Raw genomic sequence first — 21,875 nt, 5'->3', positions numbered from 1 at the left:
TATATGTTTATGTTGTCTGGACTCATTTTCCCCTCCTCTATTAGCCCAGAGGAAGAAATATAGAGAATCTGCTTGATCCCGTACAGTCTAATGTCTCTGAAGAAATGCTGAAGCTCAAAAAGGGAAATCAGGATTTGAAACAAGAAACTGAGGTGGGTTTTTACCATGTCAGTTTTCTTTCCATCTAAGGATAGGATGGGATGGAATCATTTAGAAAATGGCTTACATATGTTGGAGACCTGAGAGTGGGAACATACACTGTTGTATATATATCTTGATATTGAGAGTAAAGGGATCCTTATAAAAAGTGGGCATGGTAATTTGCTACAGTACCCACACTAAAGTAAAATAAGGGAGGGGAGGATATACCTTTCCTGAAGGCAGCAGAACCTAAGTTAGGGGTCCTTGCATTTTGTTTGGGAGTTATGCTCTCCCCATCCATAACTTGTACCAGCAAGGCAACAACATCTCTCACCCATTCTTTGGTCCATGATCCAGCAAAACCAAGGGCTGATTTGGGACATCATTGAGGAGCAAAGAGCTCCTGTTGGAGCTTTGAGCTGCTCAACTTGAAAATCTGAGGTTTATGTACTATTTTGAGCCCATGTAGCCTCATGGAGAAGGAAGAGATCTTTTTCAACAAGTGAGTGCTGTAACATCTTTATTCCTTTGTTCCATTGTACCATCCTACAAGTTCCTTGCCCATTTTGTAGTTGAAAGGACACAGTCCTCATGAGAAATGACTAGCTGGTTATCTGTATGTTTCCTGAATCATGGCTTTATCATTGGAAGAAGACTATTGTCTGTAGAAAACCTTCGCACAGGAACTGATAATGTATGCTGGTAACACAGGATTAGTCTGCTGATCTTACTATGAGGTCAGAATATTTATTGATGCCTTCCAGGTTACATTTAAGATAAGAACTATTCATTGAGGAGACCCCTTTTTATATAAATTTATGCCAACTGCTCGGATACTATGATCTACAGAAATAAACCATAATCAGAGTTCAGATTGACACCCATTGTTACATTACTTTGTGATGTCACTGCAGTATATGTTTTCTACCCCACATCATTGGCTGCCACTGGCAAAAGGAAAGATGCACACAGTGTTAGAACACACATGTTCATACCTGTTTTGGGAGAGAAAAGAACTTTACACAGGGATGCCACTTTTGGCAGTGTTACCCATAAAATGTTTCTCTGTAAAGGCAGGACATGTTAATAAGATGTGAGCATTATTCAAATTTAAATTGACCTTTTATCATTATTCCTCCCTTATTTTTTGTTTGGACAGAGCCTTAATGCACGTATTCGGGAATTAATAGAAAACCAAGAAAAACTGAAAAATGCAAATCAGGAGCTATGTAGTCAAATGAGACAGATGATTCAGGAGTCTGATCGGGATAAGCAAGAAGCTCTTGACAGGTAATGTGGGGGAGTGGGGAGCTAACATAATGTCCTTTATGTGCCTATAAATGTTACTGTTTGATTTTCTCTGTTTAGGAGATAAAGAAGTAGAAAACGGGTTGGCTCGGATTCTGTATTTATTAGGACTTGTCCGTACTAGTGGTAGCCAAGGAGGTGAGGGTTAGCTTTCCATCTCCAGCTGCAACCACCAGGAAGATCACTCCGTTCTCCAAACAAGCAGCCTTGAAAATAACTTTCTGTTAGAGCTAAGAGAATGCTTTTTCAAGTCTAATTGTGACATGTAATTAAGCTTGAAAGGAACCTACTACTGTAGCCAGTGGAAGCCTTCCTTGAAGCCTGATTGTGACATCAGACACAGTTGAGGAGAGGAGAGTTAGTTAATTAATTAATTAATTAATTAATTAACCACCCCAGAAATTGTGTGTGCGCGCTCTCTCTCTCCCTCTCTCGTGTGTGTGTGTGTGTGTGTATGCATGCATATGCTTGATGGGTTGCAGGCTTTGTTTGTTTTGCTCTTTGTACGTGTGTACAAAATCATTTCTTAGGCTTTTTCCTCTTCCTGTCTCCTATCCCCAGATGTGAAAGAACCTATCAGCAACATTATGAAAACATGAAGAAAAAGCTTTGTGAAGAGCTTGAAGAAAGGCATGCTGCAGAGAAAGAAAAACTCACCTATGATTATGAAATGAAGATTACACAGTTCAAGTGAGATTTGTTTTTGCCCTGCTAAGTTAGACTGCCCGAAACTGTTTCACTTTCAGACTCACTGTTTTATTAGAAAAGAACTGGGATTTTTTTTTTATCTTTTAAAATGCAACTTGTATGTGTTTCCAGGACTGTCATTGATGAGTTGAACAAAGAGATGCTCTCAGTGAAGGAATGTTACGTCACTGTCTGCAGAGAGAGAGATGAGCAGGAGGCCACTCTGAAGGCAGAATTTGAACAAAAGCAGCAGCTGAAGGAAGAGAAGGTAAAAGCAGAAATAACCCTAAGAAAAAATTACTCCAGAGATGGTGATTGCATAGCAACTATACCAGATTTGGTTCCTGAACAAAGGCAAATTCTCTCAGCAATTTGTGTTAAGTAAAATGTTTGGGAATGCCTGAATTGGTGCAGAACAGACATAACACTTGCTGCTCTTTAAGCATAATTAAACTATGGAAGATAGGCCACATAGGATCTTGTACTCTTTCCCACCTGTCCCTCCTCAAGCATGAATCACCCCTATCCTTCTCTTGTTGGCATTTACTGTGATATTATATCTGCGTCTGTCTAAATATGGTAGCATATTAATTAAAGTTAGAAAGCACTTATTGAGGTGAGCTATATTTCACTCACCTTAAGTGCTTTCCAGTTTTAAAGATGTTAGCGTTTTGCATACATATAATGATTGTGTGAACATATTACCAAGTTATGTATTGGGTGCTTGCAAGATCCAACCCTTAAAATATATAATGAGGATTTGTGGACCAAATAGAAACCCTAAGTTAAATAGTTTTTTTTTCTGTTTTCCAATACAAATTTTATATGCTTAGGATTGTGAAATCATACATAGCCCCTTACTCACATTTAATCGTTGTATATCAATCATGTTTAGTGGTTGATTTCTGACTCTGGTAGAAACTCTGGTTCCATAGCTTTCGGCTTTATTTTGTATCTAAAGATGCTCTTCGCCATCAGAAATGTAAATATGAAAGATGGATTTTGTTGTACAGAATAACAGTGAATGGATTTTTTTTGGCCTTCATCCTACTTTCATATGGAAGTTGTCTATAAAGGCATTTTGATTTGTAATCTTGCTTTATGGTAGTATTTGATTCCAAAGCACTATCAATGACCATTTCTTTGTAGAATAATAAAAGTGTGTACACACTTCAGACAGCTCCAAGGTGCTTAGAAACTTTGACAGTGGTGAGTCAACAACAGAGAAAACTAAAGGCAGGGTTAACAAGTTAAGGGCAGGCAGGCAGGGTGGATTTGATTTAGATCAAATCGATTTAAATCACGATTTAAATCACTAGTCAGTAAGACTTGATTTAAATCATTTTTTTTACAGAAAGACTCAGTCTTGCATATTTACAACCAGATGAAGGTTTCTTTTTTGGAATAAAAAAATTGCAGAGTAGTTTTTACAGTTATATCAAAAATTACTGATTTGGTTATACTATTAAAAATACATAGACAGATAATTATGAAATTATTGTGAGGTTTAATAAGTTAACTATATTTGGACAACTTTTCTGCAGTACTTTATTGGAAGGAGAAAAACAATCACTTCCTTAATAACAATTTAAACAATTTACTTAACTAAAACAGTAACATTATAGCATATGTATCCATGTTTGTTAACTGATGTGGTTAAACAATTTAAAAAACAAACAAACTTAGACTGAGTTTTAGCACTCATGAAAAACTCAAAACAAATTCTTATTTCCTTTGGACTATAATGTAACTTAAATATAAAACTATCTTTAGAAAGATTTTTCCTCCAAAAGCATTTTATTTTTAAAAACTGATTTAAATTTAAAAAAATCTGATTTAAATTTTTAAAAACCATTTAAAAAAAAAATCATTGATTTTTATCCACCCTGCAGACAGGCAAGAATAACATGAGATGAAAACAAGCAAATATACCTATGTTTAAATTTCGTTGGGCATAAGGATCAAGAAGCTAAGCCCAAAACTCAATGGGAAAGGTCGGTTTTGAAGAGGGATTTGAAGGAAGAGAGAATTGCTTGCAATGAGAAAGTTTTAGATGTAAGAACTGGCAAGGAAGAATGCAGGGAACTGTTTTAAGTAACAGCATAATCCTATGCATTTTTACTTGGAAGTAGTCCCACTGTGTTCAGCGAAACTTCCTCCCACAAAAGTGTGTATAGAACTGCAGCCTAAGAGAAACCCCTTGAGTAAGAAATGCTAGAGTAACATAACCACATAAATAGTGGTAAGATCACACCAGTGATAGTATTAAGAGAAGAGCTTTTTAAATTCTAACAGGTGTGGTGTCTATTACAACAACTTTAATACTTTTGTTCTTTGCCAAGAAGCTGATAAACCATTGCAGATGTTTAGCTCCGAAGCTGTTGTATTTATGAAAAAGTTAATTACTAATCTTGTTATTTTTTTCCTAGCTCAAGAAACAGTTATTGAAGGAAAAAGAAGACTCTTTGAGCAGACTGAGGGCTGAACTAGAGGAAGAACACAGGAATTCCATTGTAACAGCCAAGAGCCAATGGCTGAGAGAAAAAGAATCTGATGTGAAGCAGCACATTGAAAATGAAGTGATGATAGTCAAGACCCTCTGGGAGAGAGAACAGAAAGAGGTGTGCTGGGGTTTGTACTAATACAGTCATACCTCGGGTTGAAGTAGCTTTGGGATGAATATTTTCAGGTTGCGCTCTGCAGCAACCTGGAAGTAACGGAGCGCATTACTTCTGGGTTTCGCCACTCACGCATGCACAGATGCTCAGAATGACGTCATGCGCGGAAGCGGCGAAACACACGCACGTGCAGTCACGTCTTACATTCGCTTCAGGATGCGAACGGGGCTCCGGAACGGATCCCGTTCTCATCCAGAGGTACCACTATATACAGTGAACTGCTTCTGGGATGCTATTTATGCAGACACTGAAGAATTCTTTCTGAATTCTTTGGCTCTTGCAGAAGCTTACCATTTGTTCCTTGCATTTAAAAGCGTAGTGCTAAAATAGATTTGTTTCTTTGTTGTAGTTGGTGGCAACATCCTTTTCTAGTACGTATTCATTTGTGTGTTCATTTCCACCTTATTTTTTCTTAAGTGATCAAGGATCATACACACTATTCTGCTGTTACATTTGCTCTCAGAAAACATTGGCTTAATCATTTCACACGTGGCAAGTGAATTTTTTTGAAGGCGAGGTGCTCTTCTTTCTGCTTCTAATGAAAGAAAGAAAAACCTAAGCCTTGATTTCACTTTGTTTCTTTTGGAGATTGACAGTATGAAATTTAGCTTTTATGTTTGATGGTTGATTTAGATGTTTCTTAGTGTGCTCTAAAAAAATCCACATCATTTGTTCCATGTAGATCAAAGACAGAGCTATTCAGGAAGTTGAAAAAGAGTGGCAACATAGACTCGATCAAGCTTTAGAAGAAGCAAAGAGGCCTGCAGTGGAACTCAATGATTATTGCGGCCAAACAGAGTTGTTAACCATCACAGATGAATCGTTGGACCAAATGATTGCCGAAGCAGTTGAAAAACAGACACTACTAATTCAGGAGGCACTGCAAGAAAAGGAAAAGGCCCTGAGAGATTGTGAAGCAAGGCATCATGAGAGCATTGCTAGTCAGGTAACAAGCAAACACAACATACTGCTTTGCCCCAAATATGGCCAAAGCATGTGCAAGAAAAAATATAGTTATCATAATACACATTTTCTTAATATTGTCACGCTAGAGTTGAATCAGTGTATAATAGACACTGATTAATAAGCAGTTCTAAATCATGTATTTTTAAGCATGTTCTTAAGATGAATCTGACTATATACACTTTCATTACCTCAGAGTTCAAAACCTTTATATGATAGCTGGTTGTCTAGCTTTTAATGTGCAAATTAGACCATAACACTAAACAATCAGATTGGTTTAGATTGAAGCTGTATGAAGCCTCAGGCTTGCATTCTCCCATCTTCTGGTTCTCTCTCCTGATTTTGAAGTTGGCTTGTATTGAAACCAACCACATTTTACATGGGAAAAGGGTCAATATCTGTTGCTTTAATCCTGGGCGCAGTTGGGCTACTTTATATCTCATTGATTTCAGTGAGTTTAAGCACCTGCACAGATAGATTTGTAGCTGAAGTCCTTTCTCTTCATTCTGTAATTAGTTGAACATGGACTGAAGCTCCACTTACCCATTTGTAGGTGGAACTGGCTCTGACCAAAGCTCGTGTCAGGTGGCTGCAAGAACTGACTGAGCTTGAGGAATACAAAGCTCACCTGAAGGTAGCCAAGGAAAAATGGGAGAAGGAATGTGAAATCAGCACAGCAAAACAGGTAGTGGAGAATGACTTGCTCGTGATGGGCAAAACTTGGCTTATTTTTCACAGTAGGTTCAAACTGGAAAAGTTGCAGATTTGAGCCCACTTGATCAGAAATGTATGTTAACTGCTCAATTTCAGTAGACCAGTGTTCTCCATAAGTTGTGTTTTATGCTTTGCTTGAGGGAATGGTATAATGCATTTGGTTTTGCTAGAGCTCCCACCCTTAAGCTCCTCCCTCAGTTCAGTTCTTGCCATCACTTAAAGTAGACATGGTTTCTTCTCCTATTTTGATGCTCAAGTTTCTCCTTGCTCTTTTGTCATCCTAGTTTCCCTCTGTTTACTTTAAATCTCCCTCCTTTGTCTCTTTCCCCTCCATTTACCTTAAACCAAAAAACAAACAAACAAGCCTTCTTTATACTCTTCAATTTATCCCCACGGTTTTGGCATGCTGCCCACAGAAAAGAACAACAAAGAAGAAGTTGTAGTGCATAAGGATTTCTCACTTAACTGGCAAATTGAGGGCAGTGGCCTTTGGGCACCAAAACTGTCTTTCTGCTTTTAGCTTAGCATATGTCCATGCCATAGGTGAATCATGCGACACAACCAATCACATAGATATATCCCTATGCCAACCTTGGAGGTCCATTCATGGTAAGTGACCAATGTTCCATTCTGCTTTCAAAAAGAGAGATATGATAAATTTGTTAGTACAGCTGATGAAATTTTCCAAATTATTTTTTTTCCTTTTCCAAATCATCTAGTGTTGTTTTTTTAAAAAATCCAGTGCAAGTTCTGCTTACATTATTTAATTATACTGAATTCAAGCCACTGACAAGAGTGGCACTCACCTTGGTACAAGTGCTAGTATTCTCAAATGGGTTAATTTTGACTGGTGCACAGGTAAAGCGGTCCAATCTCCTAATGATGTCTATGGGATCTAGAAGACCATTCCATCAGCTTCTCCCTCGGTATCAGAGATGGGCTTGCATTGTGCCTGCACCTATATTAAAACACTAAGCATAGTTCTACCTCTAACCAGGGCTTTCTTTTGACACTTAACTATGGTTAGGGAGCATGCCTGTGCAAATATAATAGTAATGCTAACAATAGTTACCAGAACTGAATGAGGGCGGAAGGAAGTGCTTACGCAAGCGGAGAAAAGAGTGGAGCATGCAAGCTTGTGTGCACTCCTGAGTTCCTAGCCATCATGAGGACACAAGGCAGGGTTCTGTCTGCCCCAAGCCACCTGTAACCTTTAGATAAATTTGTCAGAATATCGCTGACGGGCCATCATGTGTTGCATTCTTTAGGTGTCACTGGCTCTTTCAGCTGCTGAAGAAAAGTGGAAGAAGGAACATGAGAACACTGATATAGCTAGAGTAAGGACCAAAGAACTTGAAGATAAGGTATTTTCCCTTAAAAGGGAACTAGAACTCAAAAAAGAAGAAATCCCTGCCATTATCAAAGCAGAAGTGGCAAAATCTCGGACTCAGTGGAACAAGGAAAAGCAAGAGGAGTTTCTGAGGATTCAAGACCAAAATGAAAAAGATTACCACTCTTTTTTATATGACCACAGGAATAAAATCAATGAGGTGCTTGCCAAAGCAAAAGAAGACTTTGCAAAGCAGAAGAAAGAACTTCTAGATCAAAAAGAGGCAGAACTGAATATGTCTCTGGGCAGAAAGCAACAAGAATGGGCAGCCGGAGAAGCCAAGAGATTCCAAAATGAAATTCGCCAGTATGAAGAAAGGATTCTGGTTCAGGTGGAACTCCTCTTAGATGACATGCACAAGAACTTGGTCAAATGCTCAAGCGAAGAACGTGCTCAGCAACTTAAGTGGACTGCTACTCCCACCATTCAGATCAATTCCCAGTTCAAAGAGAAACTGACATTTTGTCTGCAAAAAGCATATAGAGCCACTGTCAGCGCCGTTCTGGAAAAAGCCAAGCAAGAATGGAATGAGGTAACATTTATGCAACTTTAAATGAAAACATGTGGGGTTTCATTTAAAAACAAGCTACATTTTGGCTTTCACACTCTGATTATGGACAAGTTTAAGAAAAATAGGGAGCCATGTATTTCTTTCAGAGTTGGGGGTGGGGAAGGCTGAGGACCAATTGATGTGGAAATGTTGTAGATAATATAGAATCTGTTAACTATACATGCAAAGAGGGAGGATAAAATAGATTTGTGCAAGTGTAGCCTTGCCAGACTTGACTCAATTTGTTTATTTCTATTTAGTCATCACACTATTACAAAACAGGTTTCACAGAATGAAAGTAACACAAAATAAGCAATAGAAGTTTAATTCAGACTTGGATAAACTTTAACATAAGCAAGTTTAATGTGCTGAATTTCTCATAGTTTACTGCTTGCCCCTTTAAAAAATGGGGGAAATGTTTCTCTTGTTAAAAACATTCCATTTTAATACTGCATTTTATTAAAATGGGTTTAAAGAAAATGAATCTGGAAAAAGTAAAACTTAAATGAATAAAATCCAAAAACATACTTAAAATTTTGAATTTCCCAGGCAGGATACAGATTTCTCTCCTAAAAAACCACCTCTCATTACTGTCTTCACAGTTGTATACTTATTTTGTCCGTCTAGTAGATGAATTATTGACTCATGGTCAAACCTCTTCACATCTCTCCCTAAAATTTGTCACAAGTTCAAAAACAGGAAGACATCAGATTTAACTGGGATTTACAAATTAGATATTTCACCCGTCACCATTTATATCAACACTTGTAAAAAGCCTGATTTTATGATGAGTGGGGTATATGTATGTATGGGGGGGGGGTGTGAGCCTGTAGAGACTCCTAGGGGCTTGAGGTGCATCTTTTCACTCAGACACATTTGTATCCTACACACACACACACACACACACACACACACACACCATGGAACCCTGCAGTGGGGCACAAAATGCTCAGTTGTGGGTGGCAAGTTTGGTTCTCAGAGCAAGTGAATGATTGTGATTTGCTCCATTAAAGACAAAGGATTCCTTCAGGAGTACCATTTGGTGTGGAGACTAAACCTGTTTCCCACCTTGGCAACCCCAGCTTTTGGAAACGCCCATGGGCCTCATTGAGGCTTGGCCACCCCTGAGAGCTGCGGGCTAGTGTGGACACATGTCACTCGCACTGTATGTCATTGGTGTGCATTCATACACACTTGCCACACGTACAACAGAGCACTTCTCCAGCACACATCTAGATGCCAGGTACACCACACCACACCACCCCCCAGATACAGACATACAGTTGGCTACTCTCACTTTCCTGTCCTTAATTGGTGAGCTCATTGATGAAGTAATTCAGGTGGTCCTGACACCACAAAACAACCATTTCACTAGGAGGAAAAACAACACACACTTCAGACAAATAAAGCACAGACAAAGAAGGCAAGAAAAAATGGTAATTCCTCCCCAGCGCCCATCAGTTCTGCAAAAATGGGAAGGACAGGGACCCTGGGGGGCACCACGGGGTTTGTAGTGTCTTGGGGTACTGTGGTGCCCATGTGCACTACATAGGGGACCCTCACATTAATTACTCACCCCATTTGAATAACAGTTTTATTCAGTTGTTACCAATTTGTTGCTCTTTATTGAGGAAGCACTTTCGAATAATTTTTCCATTGCACGCATTAGATTTAATTGCTTTTTGTATTTTTAATTATGCATGCTGCTTGTGGCAAGCCCTTATAACCACTCCACAAACATAAATTGCTGTCTTATTCCTTAGTGAATTGGATAAGTGAATTTAATGAGCATCCCCACCCCCTTCCTCCTCTTATTCATTGTTAAATTCATTAAACACCCCTCATTTAATGAAAAGAGCAACTGCACCATAAATTCCTTATAAAATTCTCCCCATTATTTATTATTGAATTCGTGTTTACGTTAAATAGGTCGTGATGGTGGTTGTTTTTAAGTTGCCACTCTGGCCTGTTTTCCATCATTTGCTCTCTTGGCTGCTCCCTGAATAGATAGTATTTATCCATCAGGAAAGTTGTAGCCAAGTTGTTCAGTCTTCCTATAACTGGCTCCCAGCTGCTCCCAAAAGAGATTGTCTCTCTCTCAGAGCAAAGCTATGTGAAGGCTGTAACAAAGTTTTCAGAGTACTGCAGAAGTGTTCTCAATAAGGAAGCTGAAGAAGCTACTTTGAGGTGGAGTTTTTGGAGCTTTTGGACATTGTAGCCACACTGAAACTGACCTTAAAAGTTACGTGTTTGCTGGCCCACATTAAGTGGTCTACCTAATAAGGTCTTATACCCTGTTTTGAAAAGCACCATGATACAGAAAGATATAACAAAAAAGGGATTATTATTGTTCTCTTTCCATCTAAAGAAAATGAGTACTATATCTACCATTGGACTCACAACAAGAACTTTAAATAGATTTTATACAGAGATACACTTTTCATCCTGTTTCCCATCATGCCCCAGAGAAACAAAAGTTTAACACAGTTTAAGAGTGGTTGAATATTGAATAATATAAACACTGGTGGAAAGACAGAAGTTAAAGGCTTGATTCAGCCATTCTGTAGAGTTATATTGATTTGCCTGATGTCACCAAATTCCGCACACTGTCACTGCATTCCAAACCTCTTTTGTTGTTGCTAGGATGATTCCACCAATGCTGTTACATATGAATGTAATCTCAAGTGCTGCTCTTTTTTCTTTGGGGCAAAAACACAGTGGTGGCAGTTAATGATATATTCTGTTGTGGGGGTGTGGATTATACTTTACTATAGTCCCTCACTGTAAAACCTCATTCCACCTGTTCCCTGATCAATGATGATCAGATAGTATTTGGCAAAACCAAGAAGAACAGAATATCAGCTTTAAAAGAAAAAGGGGGCAGGAGAGAATGGAGCACCAGGAATTTTTACAGAGATGAGGAATGTAGGGGCCTTTTTCAGTGCATCATTACAGAAAGGATTTAAGAGTGGGTCACCCTTGATCACATTCCCCTCTGCATTATTCCGACTCCTATGACAGCCATGACTTTGTATTTAGCTGTTACTCTTTCTCCTCTCTGCAAGGTGAGGGAGTCTTCAAAATGCTCTGAAAATTAAGAATTGTTGAACTATGTCAGTATGAAGAGCCTTCTCTGTTCTGCAGTAGTGATACAATGTTAGGACTGCTTTCTTTCATTTGTTGTCATGAAGCCTTGCAAACAAGTTTTATCTCCTTGAATATACATGAATATAAATCTGTCTATATATAAAGACAGATATAAAAACTCCACAAAGGGTTTCTTTTCTTGCTAGAAATGTTTTTAAAGCTGAAGAGGAGCATTTAAACTGAGTCTAAGAATATTGCCTAATCTTTGATTGAATATAAATACAGTGATGCCCCGCAAGACGAATGCCTCACAAGACGGAAAACCCGCTAGACGAAAGGGTTTTCCGTTTTGGAGGTGCTTCGCAGGACAAATTTCTCTATGGGCTTGCTCCGCAAGACGAAAATGTCTTGCGATTCCTGGGGCGTTTTTTTCCGCTCCCCACCCCCTTTATCTAAGGCACTAAGCTGCTAATAGCCTTTTAGCAGCTAATCCGCTAATCCCTTAAACCTTTAATAGCTGCTAATAGCCACTAAACCGCTAATAGCGCTAATCCGCTAATGGGCTTGCTTCGCAAGACGAAAAAACCGCTAGACGAAGAGACTCACGGAACGGATTCTTTTCGTCTTGCGAGGCACCACTGTATCCCATTTAATATGCTTCTTTTAAACAGTGTGGTGCAATAGATACTCCATGGTCTAGCCCTTGGAAAGCTAGGTCCACATTTCTGCATAGCCATGGAGCATGTTAGGTGGTCTTGACGACTAACTTTACCCTAGTCTTCTACAGGCTTGTGAAGATAGAGAATTGTAAAATTCTTTGTACAGCTAAATAGAAATTGATATTAGTGGCTCTCATTTGGAACTTGAATTTGTGATATCTTTTGCAGAAACGTGAGGTTCTGGACTATAATTTCAAAGAACCAGGGGACTCCTGCTTACACAGCAGTGAAGGAGAGACTGGAGACAAAGCAAGACCTTCCATGTACAACGTTGGACAGCAAGTAGAACTACAAAGGATGTTAAGGAAGCAGACACCTTTGCAGGAATCTGAAATGGGTATTGGTATTATTTCCTTCCGCCTTGCTTTAATCTTGACATTGGTTTGTTTCTTTGTAAAATAACATTTTTATAGTAGCAACTGGATATAACTGGATATAAACAGCATTGTACAAATACTGTAACACTGACAGCTACCTGCTGTTGCCCTTCCCTCTATTTCAGGCATTGGCAACCTTCGGCCCTCCAGATGTTTTGGCCTACAACTCCCATGATCCCTAGCTAACAGGACCAGTGGTCAGGGATGATGGGAATAGTAGTCAAAAACATCTAGAGGGCCGAAGGTTGCCTATTCCTGCTCTTATTTCCTTCTCTGATGGCATCACGCAAATCCTAAGCATTACCTCTGGATTTCCAGGGACGGGAGTATTCCATGCACAGACCAGGCTTTCAGACCAAAGATGTATTCCATGTTTCATAGGAACCATGATTCTTCTTCCTCAATCTGGCAATCTGCCCAGAATTTTGCTTAACGGTTGCCATCAATTTGATTTTAAATAATTTTTATAATGAAATGTTTTTTAAATGTTGGATTATTTTATTGTTGTTAGCCGCCCTGAGCCCGGCTTCGGCTGGGGAGGGCGGGATATAAATAAAATTTATTATTATTATTATTATTATCAAACCCTCTCACCCTCTGAGAGGATTTGACAGAAGTTGATAGGCTATCAAAATCTGCAACAAGCGGACAAAGACATTTAGATAGCCTGACTCATTGTTTGTCTCTTTTCATCCCAGATTTCAGGGGGATTCTCGCACTTCCAAAGCCAAATTGTTTAAAGCCTGCATTTCTCTGGCCTATGACACTTGCCTAAACCACACAGCTTGAGAACACTCTCCTATAGGGCAACAGCTACGTCTTTTGCTTTCTTCAAAGCTGTCATGTGGAAATTGCATACTAGACATTGCGTACTAGACATTGATGCATCAGACATTGATGCATCAGTGGAGGCCGCTTTTTAGAAGAAATTCCTGATCTCCTATTTTATTTTTTTCTGAAAGGGAGTTCTGAATTCTTCTTTTTTACAAAATAGGAATCAAGGATCATCAAAAAGAGAGCCAACATTTGTGAATGAGCTTTCCCCCCCTAACATAGCATTTAGTAAAATTTCATACTCTTTTTTTAAAAAAAGCAAACCCCTGCTATTTGATTCTTAATTATTTTCAAAAACCTTAACGCTTCATATTCCTATCGTGTATGATAATTTCCCCCAACATTTCCAACGTTTGTGTGCATGCATGTTTTGAAATTTATTTTATCTATCACCATTTTAGTTATATACCATCTGCGGATTAATTTGCAACAATTCTGCTGAACAGCCTTATTTAAAAAGAACTAGCAGCCTCTTATGTGGTATTGCTTGAGAATTCTAGGGGTGTGTGGAATCAGTGCAGCTTTGAAATCAGTAGTAAAATCACTACTATTCTGAAAGGTTTATTCAGCTATCTTGATTCAAAATGGCACCTAAATGGTATCCAAGTGTAAATTGAAAAACTGCTCCTTAATCTCAGCAACCATCATGCAAAATTTGATTTGATGAGGTGTCCAAATGTGGAAACATAGGTCTCAAGATACATGCTTGTTCTGTAGAAGTGCATTGAGTAGCTACGTCAAAACACTTCTAATATTACTTCCTTTATCTTTTTACCAAATTCTAGTTTTACCGCCCTATCCCTTTTCTTTTCCTCCTTTCTTTCAGAAGTTTTCATCTCCTCAGCTAAGATACCTTTTATATCCTTTCCATGGAACAGGGAGGAATCTTTAAGTGACCAGGCTTAACTGAAAGATTGGTGAAGTGTATCTAATAGACAATTAGATACTTCATTCACCTCGGAACAGAAAGAACCTTCACAGTAAATGTCAAAAAATCATTGCCCTTCAACAAGGTCAGGAATGGGGAACCTACGTGCCTCCAGATGTTGTTGGATTCCAATTCTGATGGAACATGGCCAGCGGCCAGGGATGATGGAAGTTGCACTTCTACAACATCTGGAGGGCCATAAATTCCACATAGCAAGACTCCAAGAAGCTGGGAAGCATAGAATAAACGTGACTCTGGTTGGTCTATTAGCCGATTTCCTTCAACTAAGTAAGATATATAGGCACTAGAAACCTGTTGTAACCACACAGAGGTTCCAGAAAAATACAAGAAAACAGTAGTTTCTGGCCTCAAATACAATGGCTACCAATCCACGTTTTCTAGTTTTCTTAACTTTTGTGTTGATTAACTGCAGATTTGAAATATAGGAAAAGAGATCCCTTGTCCCGAGAAGACATTTGTTGTGAGCACTATCGCCAGCAGCTGGAAAGAAAGGAAAAAGAATGTCAGGATTTGAAAAAGAAACTTGATAAAGCTTGCAAGCACCTCCAGCTTGCAGTCAAAGCAAAGTCAGAGCAGTTCCAAGGTTTGTGTTCTTATTTGTCAAGGTAGAATTATTATTGGACTATACCAGTGATGGCCAAACTTGGCCCTCCAGATGTTTTGGGACTACAACTCCCATCATCCCTAGCTAACAGGACCAGTGGTCAGGGATGATGGGAATTGTAGTCCCCAAACAGCTGGAGGGCCAAGTTTGGCCATCACTGGACTATACCATCTCCAGCCAACACTGGGTATAATAGGAGTTGCAATCCACTGGAGTCATTTTCATAGAAGTATACATCCCCAGGTGGATGAGGTCCTTTCTCGGGTGCCACAATCCAAATCAAATAAGTTATAAGACTATGAAAGAGAAGACACAAGTTGATAATGTTACAGTATCTTTTTAGGGTGAAGTGTTCAAATCTTCTTCCCTCGCATTCCCACTGCATGTTCCATTAGTATATACTAATGGCTCTATTTGACATAAATTTGAAATGCCTAGGCTGCATGTTTCTATAGGGTTTCCGTAAGTTTTTACTCAGTTCTATATAGAATTCTGGCAATGGTGCCAAAATTAAGATAACAGAAAAATTCCACACTGATTCCTATTTAACTATCCAGTTAAATTAACAATGTGTAATATTTTTGTTCTGTACTTTTAGAAAATGAAAAAATTGTAGAGGCATTAATGGAAGAAAACTCCACAATGAAGGAGAAACTTGAGGATTTGAAGTTGGCCAACGGTCCCCCAAGGTAGTTAAGAAAAAGAAGAGTGATTTATGGGTGCTTGAAACTTCATACTCAGTTTGTGTACTGTGTATTTTGTGTGCTTATAGATCATCGTCAGAGGGGAGTGTCTCAGCCCCTTGTTCCTGTGATGGAAAAGCCTTGGAAGAAATGCGTTTTCAGTATATTAAAGCAGTGGGCAAAATTAAGAGTAAGTGCTAAAGAAGTTCCTTGTAGTTCAGTAACTAGTTCCCCCCATCTGCATGCTTTACAACACAGTAACTGAGGCAAATTACCAGTAAGACTGAATGGCTGCATTGTGGGTCCCATAATCCCCTGTCTTTTCTGCACGATATGTCCTCTTACTGTGTTTCATAAACATTGATCTTTTGTTTGTATTATTGAATATTCACTTCTGAAACTCCAGTTGTGTATCTCTGGAGCATAAATTCTTTATATAATTTATACCATGCTGTTTATAGGTGACATGCTTCGTTACATACATGAAAGTAAAGAGAGGGCCGCAGAAATTATTAAAGCAGAAGTTTTAAGAGAACGTCAAGAGACAGCCCGGAAGATGCGCAAATATTACCTCATTTGTCTCCAGCAGCTTTTGATTGATGATGGAAAGCATGATGGGTGAGGTATTTCTAATTGTATTAGTTGAGAAGACAACATTTTTCATAGACTTGTGCTTGAGATCCAACACTGAGTGAGTCGGCTTGTGCTCATTTAGCAGGACATTCTCTTCCTTTCCTCTTGCCTGCACCCGCTTGGTCTGCACAGCCTAACTTTATGGAAAGTACCGTATTTTTCCATGTATAGTACGCCCACCATGTATAATATTACCCCTATTTTTTTGGACTGCAACAAAAATGGGGGGGGGGGGAATTGCCCAAAGTTGTTGAGCTTCTTTTGGGGGAGATTGCCCAGAGTTGTTCAGCTGGGAGGGGGGAGCACCAATCGCTCTACAGCCTTGCCACAGCAACCAATCACACACCCAATTGCCGTGGCCAATCTCCTGCTGGTAGCTGACACCAATTGCCCTTCCCCCTCTGCTATCCGTGTATAAGACAACCTGCAATTTTTGCCTGTTAGTTCTAAGAAAGCAATATTGTTTTATACCTGGAAAAATACGGTATTTTTGATCTTGCTTATCAATAATGGTATTATCAGTGACAATGCTCTCCAAGTATTGTCTGCCAAGCAGAAATAGGTTGCTCAAAGCACCTGTGGAATTTACCAAAGTTGCTATCTCGCCTCCTCTGCATGAGAAATCCTCTACTTTCTGCTTTTCAGCTCATTGATTGAGAGAGGTAATAGCTGCTCTTCTAGCCTGCACTTGGACAGATCACAGTTCATGAGCTCTGCTCTCATCTCTCAGAAATCCCATCCTGTCGTATAATTATTTTATACAATAGTGAAGAATTATGCAGATATCCTTAAATCATTCAAACTTTAAAGCTACAAGGGAATCTTTTGAGTAGCCAAACCTTGGAGAAACCTTTATGTGATATATATATTATCCACAGACAGCTTTCCAGGTCATGTGGCCAGCATGACGTGTGTGTGTATGTGTATATATATAAGTGCTCACTCTCTTTATTGAAGTGCTCACTCTCTTTCTTTTTGTCGTAACTTCAGATGGCTGGAATGGCCCTTTTAATTTGCTGCTCTAAAACAGTTGTCAATCAGATTAGTCCAGAAAAGGGTGGACTTTTAAGACCTCTTACTGGTTTTCCTGCAGGCCTGAGAAGAAAATAATATGTGCTGCTGGCAAACTTGCTACAATGGCTAAAATATTAGAAACACCTGTTCGTAATGCATCCCAGAGCAAAGTTACCCACTCAGGTACAGTAACGTGAAGAATGCCTATCTCCTGTTTTTTTTATACATGCCATTTGCTTATGTAGTGAGAGAAGATGTTTGCTTGTGTGGCTTATAGTACCTTCAGTTGTGCCTTCCGTATATGTGAAGCACTTTAAACTCATTGAAGGAATTCTTTTTAAAATATATGTGTTTGTTGATTTTTTGAGGATACAGCTGTAAAAACTTAATAAGATATAGAACATCTTTGATGTTAAGAAATAAATATGGACCGATGGGTCAGAGTTTACATAAAATCAAATCAGATCAGAAGCCATTATTGGCAACAACAACAAAATCAGTTGATTGGGGAAGGGGATAGCCTGAGATGTGTCTAGGCCAAGCAAAAAGAGTCTGTCGGTGGAGGCAAATACCTCCCCTGCATAGTGATGCACGAGTCGTTGGAGGTTTCTATAATACATTGTTGTTGGCTATAAAAAAACAATTCCTCCAAAACAATTACATGCTTGATTTTAATTTCTTTTTACTTTCCATTCCACCTTCTGTAGCCCAGTCACAAAATTCCAAGCTGCTCTCTGAGGTTGAGAAACCTCAAAGAAATTATATGCAACAACCCTCGCCAACCCTAGTAGAAAACCAAGTTCATGTCAAAAAACCCAGTAACCCCGCTACCCAGAAACGTATACCTTGCAGCTTACAACAGCAGCTCGATGCTGAAACCCACTCAGTTGCAAATTCCCATACCCAAGTTGGTGGGAGAGCTTTTAAACAGCTGGATGACACATCACTTGGTGCTGTATCGGTGGTGGCATTCAATGAAGGCGAAAACGTAGACAAAAGTCAGTGCCATGCAGTCAGTGATGCTGCATTCCAGAATTGTTCCTCACGGATTTCTCAAGCAAAGCTCCAAAACATTCATCCAACTAGCGGAACAGGAGATAGCTCTGACTCCAGAGCAGCTTGTGTAAGATTTAAGAACCTAAATGAAAGACCAGTTGTTACAGAACTTGGATGCACTCAGTCTTCTAGGCATCAGAAGTCAACTTCTCAGAAAACTCAAGTCTTTGACATTCAGGAAACTCCAGAACGGGATGAAGGATGCTCTTCTGATTGGAGCTTGGTCAGTGAGACTTTACACATGGATGTGTCTCTGTATTCTCTTCAGAAAGCACGTTCCAGTGCACCAGGAGAATCCCACCCCAAGGAAGATAGTTCTGGTTTTTGTCTACAACCTGGTGGCCACAAAGACAAGACAGGTGTTACAAAGAGCCGAGACATGGGCTGCCATGAAGGCCATCTGGCTATGAATCCTAGCTGTGTACCATCTTTGAATGTGAGCAAATTAAGCCCTGCCGATCCCTATCTGAGTGGTGCAATGTGTTCAACAGCTGGGAAAAGCTATAGCCTTCTGAATTCAAGGAAACAGAAGCAAGATGTTTTGGCTTTTCAACAAGATAGTGGCTTTGACAGCCCACAAATCAACTTTGATTAAGCATCATGGACTCTCTGGACAGTCTCACAAAAGAGATACTTAAAAATATTTAAATGAAAGCTGTGGAGGAAGCCTGTTGTGACAGTCTTGTGAGTGTTTTTTCCAATTCTTAACTATCCCTTTTCGACTGTTACATGAACAGACCGATCATAAATATTTATGCAGGTTTGGGATATGTCTTAGCTATCTGTCTTAGACTGTGTATAGTGTGTGTGTGTGTGTGTGTGTGTGTTGCGTTTTGCATATGAAATTATCTATTTTTATACCTCAAGATTAGTGTGCAGTACAGTGCAAACTTTTTTAATTTATATGGCAATAAAACTGACACTTTGTGATCCGTATGCACAATTGTCATAGAACTTTCTTCAAAGTTGGGAGTACCTTTCATTTATTTAGTACATTCATCACCCTTTTCTCCAGAGAACTGGCAGACATAGAGTTCCAGGGCAGTCTTCCAGCTGGCCAGTAGCCAGACCCAAACCCACTTAGCTTCAGCAAAGTTAACTATGTTATACACCTTCAGACCATGTCTTGTATGTGTGACATGCCAGGACATGGAATCTTAAACATTTCCTTTCAAATATGTAATGTAAAAAAACACCTGACATTAGGAAACTCCAATACCTAGAGGCACATGAGTGCTATTGGGTTTCTCCTTTGAGAAACAGCACTGCTATGATGTACATGGAGGAAACTTCCTCAGGAAGCAGATCCTGGCCATCAATTAAGCGTTGAGAAGGTGCCCAAAGTTCTTGTGATGAGATTTCATTTACGGTATACCTAAGGTCCAGTTTATGTGTCCGTGTTTTTGTCACAAAATGCCCAGCAGTCAGCACCAAGCTGCTTTATCATATAAACAACAGGGTGCTTAATGGGAAGGCAATGTGTTTAGTTAGCTGGTTTGCACAGAACATTAAACCATTGTGTGTGTGTTTTTTATTTAAAAAAACTGGTTTAATGTGACTATGAGTGTGGTGGTGCACAATATACAGTGCTCGCTTTGCTCCTCCCCTACTCCTACTTATGCCATACCAGTGGGAAACAAGGCAAAACCAAGTGGTATGCTAAGGGAAAAACCTGGGCTTATTGCTTGGAGAGTTCAAGCATCACAATAAGCTTGTTTCCCAGTGACTCAGCAGAAGCAGGGGAAGAGCACAGCATTAACTACATGCACCAGCACACTGCTAATTTATGCTAAACCATAGTTCATTGTAAATCTGTTATATTGCCAGGTGCTGAGTGCCTCTAGCGGGACGGGTGTGGCGCTGTGGGTTAAACCACAGAGCCTAGGACTTGCTGATCAGAAGGTCGGCGGTTTGAAACCCCGCGACGGGGTGAGCTCCCGTTGCTCGGTCCCAGCTCCTGCCCACCTAGCAGTTCGAAAGCACGTCAAAGTGCAAGTAGATAAATAGGTACCGCTCCAGCGGGAAGGTAAACGGCGTTTCCGTGCGCTGCTCTGGTTCGCCAGAAGCGGCTTAGTCATATTGGCCACATGACCCGGAAGCTGTACGCCGGCTCCCTCGGCCAATAAAGCGAGATGAGCGCCACAACCCCAGAGTCGGCCACGACTGGACCTAATGGTCCGGGGTCCATTTACCTTTAAGTGCCTCTAGCATCATATCAAAAACCTTTTGAATGGGACTTTTTCTTCCAGGTGTTTTTCACAGAACAGTAATTTATGTGTTTCATCTCATAAAATGCCACTTTTCCAGGTACTTCCAGCATGAAATAACTTCCAGCATGAAATAAGTGGCATAGAAACCTATTTTTTATGTGCCTTTAAGCAAATTTGATCACTCAGAGTTGATTCCTGCCACCCAGTGTTGCAATGAGGACTACCATTGAAGTTTGTGGTGTCAAGTGTGTAGTTAAGGATCCAGAAATTATGGTGTATCTGAGCTTTTCTCCTGCCATGCAGAGGAGGAAGGGCCAATGAACTAGTCTGTGTCAGTTGTTGACATTCCTCTGTAACTATAATGGAAAAGAATCTGCAATAACCCTCATCAAATTCCTAAGCAGCAGAATGGTTTCTTGAACAGAAGTTGACACACAACCAGTCTTAAGGAGGAAACTATGTTAAAAAGATCTAAACTAGTTTCTAGGTTCCATGGTACAGATGTACCTGTAGAAATTAGTCACATCCGGTTATTACAGGTATATGTTTGATTTCTCCAGTAAGAGGAGCAATGCTGCCATTATTCAATCAGTGTTTCTTTTTTATATTAAAAAACCCCAACTGCAGTTCTCTCTCAATCGTTTGGTGCTACTAAAGCCACTAACTGGTGTAAATACAGTTTGTTCAGTTAAACTAAAATGTGTGAGGTTTTAAAAAATGTTCATGGTTTAATGGCACTCTGCTCCCACCTAGTGGTTTATTGTGTGGATTCTTTGAAACATAATTCCTGAAAGCGTTTGAACAGTACAAGTAAGTGATGACGCGTAACCAGTTTCAAGATTTGTATGCTGCAGGAAAAGGAAATAATCTGGGGCACCATCTGTCCCATCACATGTGTCTGCAACTCCATCTGACTTTTCCACAGCCCCTTTGCTGTTGTGAGAGAAAAGGTGTGTATTTAAGGACTCTGTATATAGAAAACATTTGCCTACAAAATGCACCCCCCCCCAAAAAAAATGCCCCTTTCCATCAGGTACATTACAGAGCATGGCATGCCTGCAAGCAATTTGGCACTCCTTTTTTATATCTTTTTTTAAAAGAAAATCTGTATCCTGCCTTTCCATGATAAACAGTGCTCAATGCAGCTTCCTGTATTAATAAAAACAATTCAGTGTAGAACAATACATTAAAAACCATAAAAATGCAACAGAGTCAGACACACCAACTTATATCTTCAGTTAGGAGCTAACCCCCAATAAAGCTTGCCCTAACCGTAGA

At 39.6% G+C, this 21,875-nt stretch overlaps 1 protein-coding gene across 4 annotated transcripts in view; it reads left to right on the top strand.

Moving 5' to 3' along the window:
- The window catches only part of CEP152 (centrosomal protein 152), a 43,552-nt gene extending 24,229 nt beyond the window's left edge, over positions 1-19,323 (top strand). For 3 of the 4 annotated variants that reach the window (XM_083411794.1, XM_083411793.1, XM_083411796.1), the window contains 15 exons: positions 45-152; positions 1,301-1,431; positions 2,011-2,139; positions 2,269-2,404; positions 4,566-4,757; positions 5,497-5,760; positions 6,331-6,462; positions 7,760-8,413; positions 12,406-12,574; positions 14,810-14,980; positions 15,600-15,690; positions 15,774-15,874; positions 16,146-16,302; positions 17,411-17,514; positions 18,039-19,323. In XM_083411794.1, coding sequence (XP_083267920.1) covers positions 45-152; positions 1,301-1,431; positions 2,011-2,139; positions 2,269-2,404; positions 4,566-4,757; positions 5,497-5,760; positions 6,331-6,462; positions 7,760-8,413; positions 12,406-12,574; positions 14,810-14,980; positions 15,600-15,690; positions 15,774-15,874; positions 16,146-16,302; positions 17,411-17,514; positions 18,039-18,982 — 3,483 coding nt within the window. In that variant the 3' untranslated portion in view covers positions 18,983-19,323. The remainder of the gene's footprint in view (positions 1-44; positions 153-1,300; positions 1,432-2,010; positions 2,140-2,268; positions 2,405-4,565; positions 4,758-5,496; positions 5,761-6,330; positions 6,463-7,759; positions 8,414-12,405; positions 12,575-14,809; positions 14,981-15,599; positions 15,691-15,773; positions 15,875-16,145; positions 16,303-17,410; positions 17,515-18,038) is intronic. The other variant, XM_083411795.1, reaches the window with a different exon arrangement.
- The last annotated feature ends 2,552 nt before the right edge of the window (positions 19,324-21,875 follow it).

The sequence above is a fragment of the Podarcis tiliguerta genome (genome assembly GCF_965153285.1).
Source record: "Podarcis tiliguerta genome assembly, chromosome: 14".
NCBI classification, from domain to species: Eukaryota; Metazoa; Chordata; class Lepidosauria; order Squamata; family Lacertidae; genus Podarcis; species Podarcis tiliguerta.
Note: the sequence above shows the minus strand (reverse complement) of the source record. Positions and strands in the feature narration are given on the sequence as shown.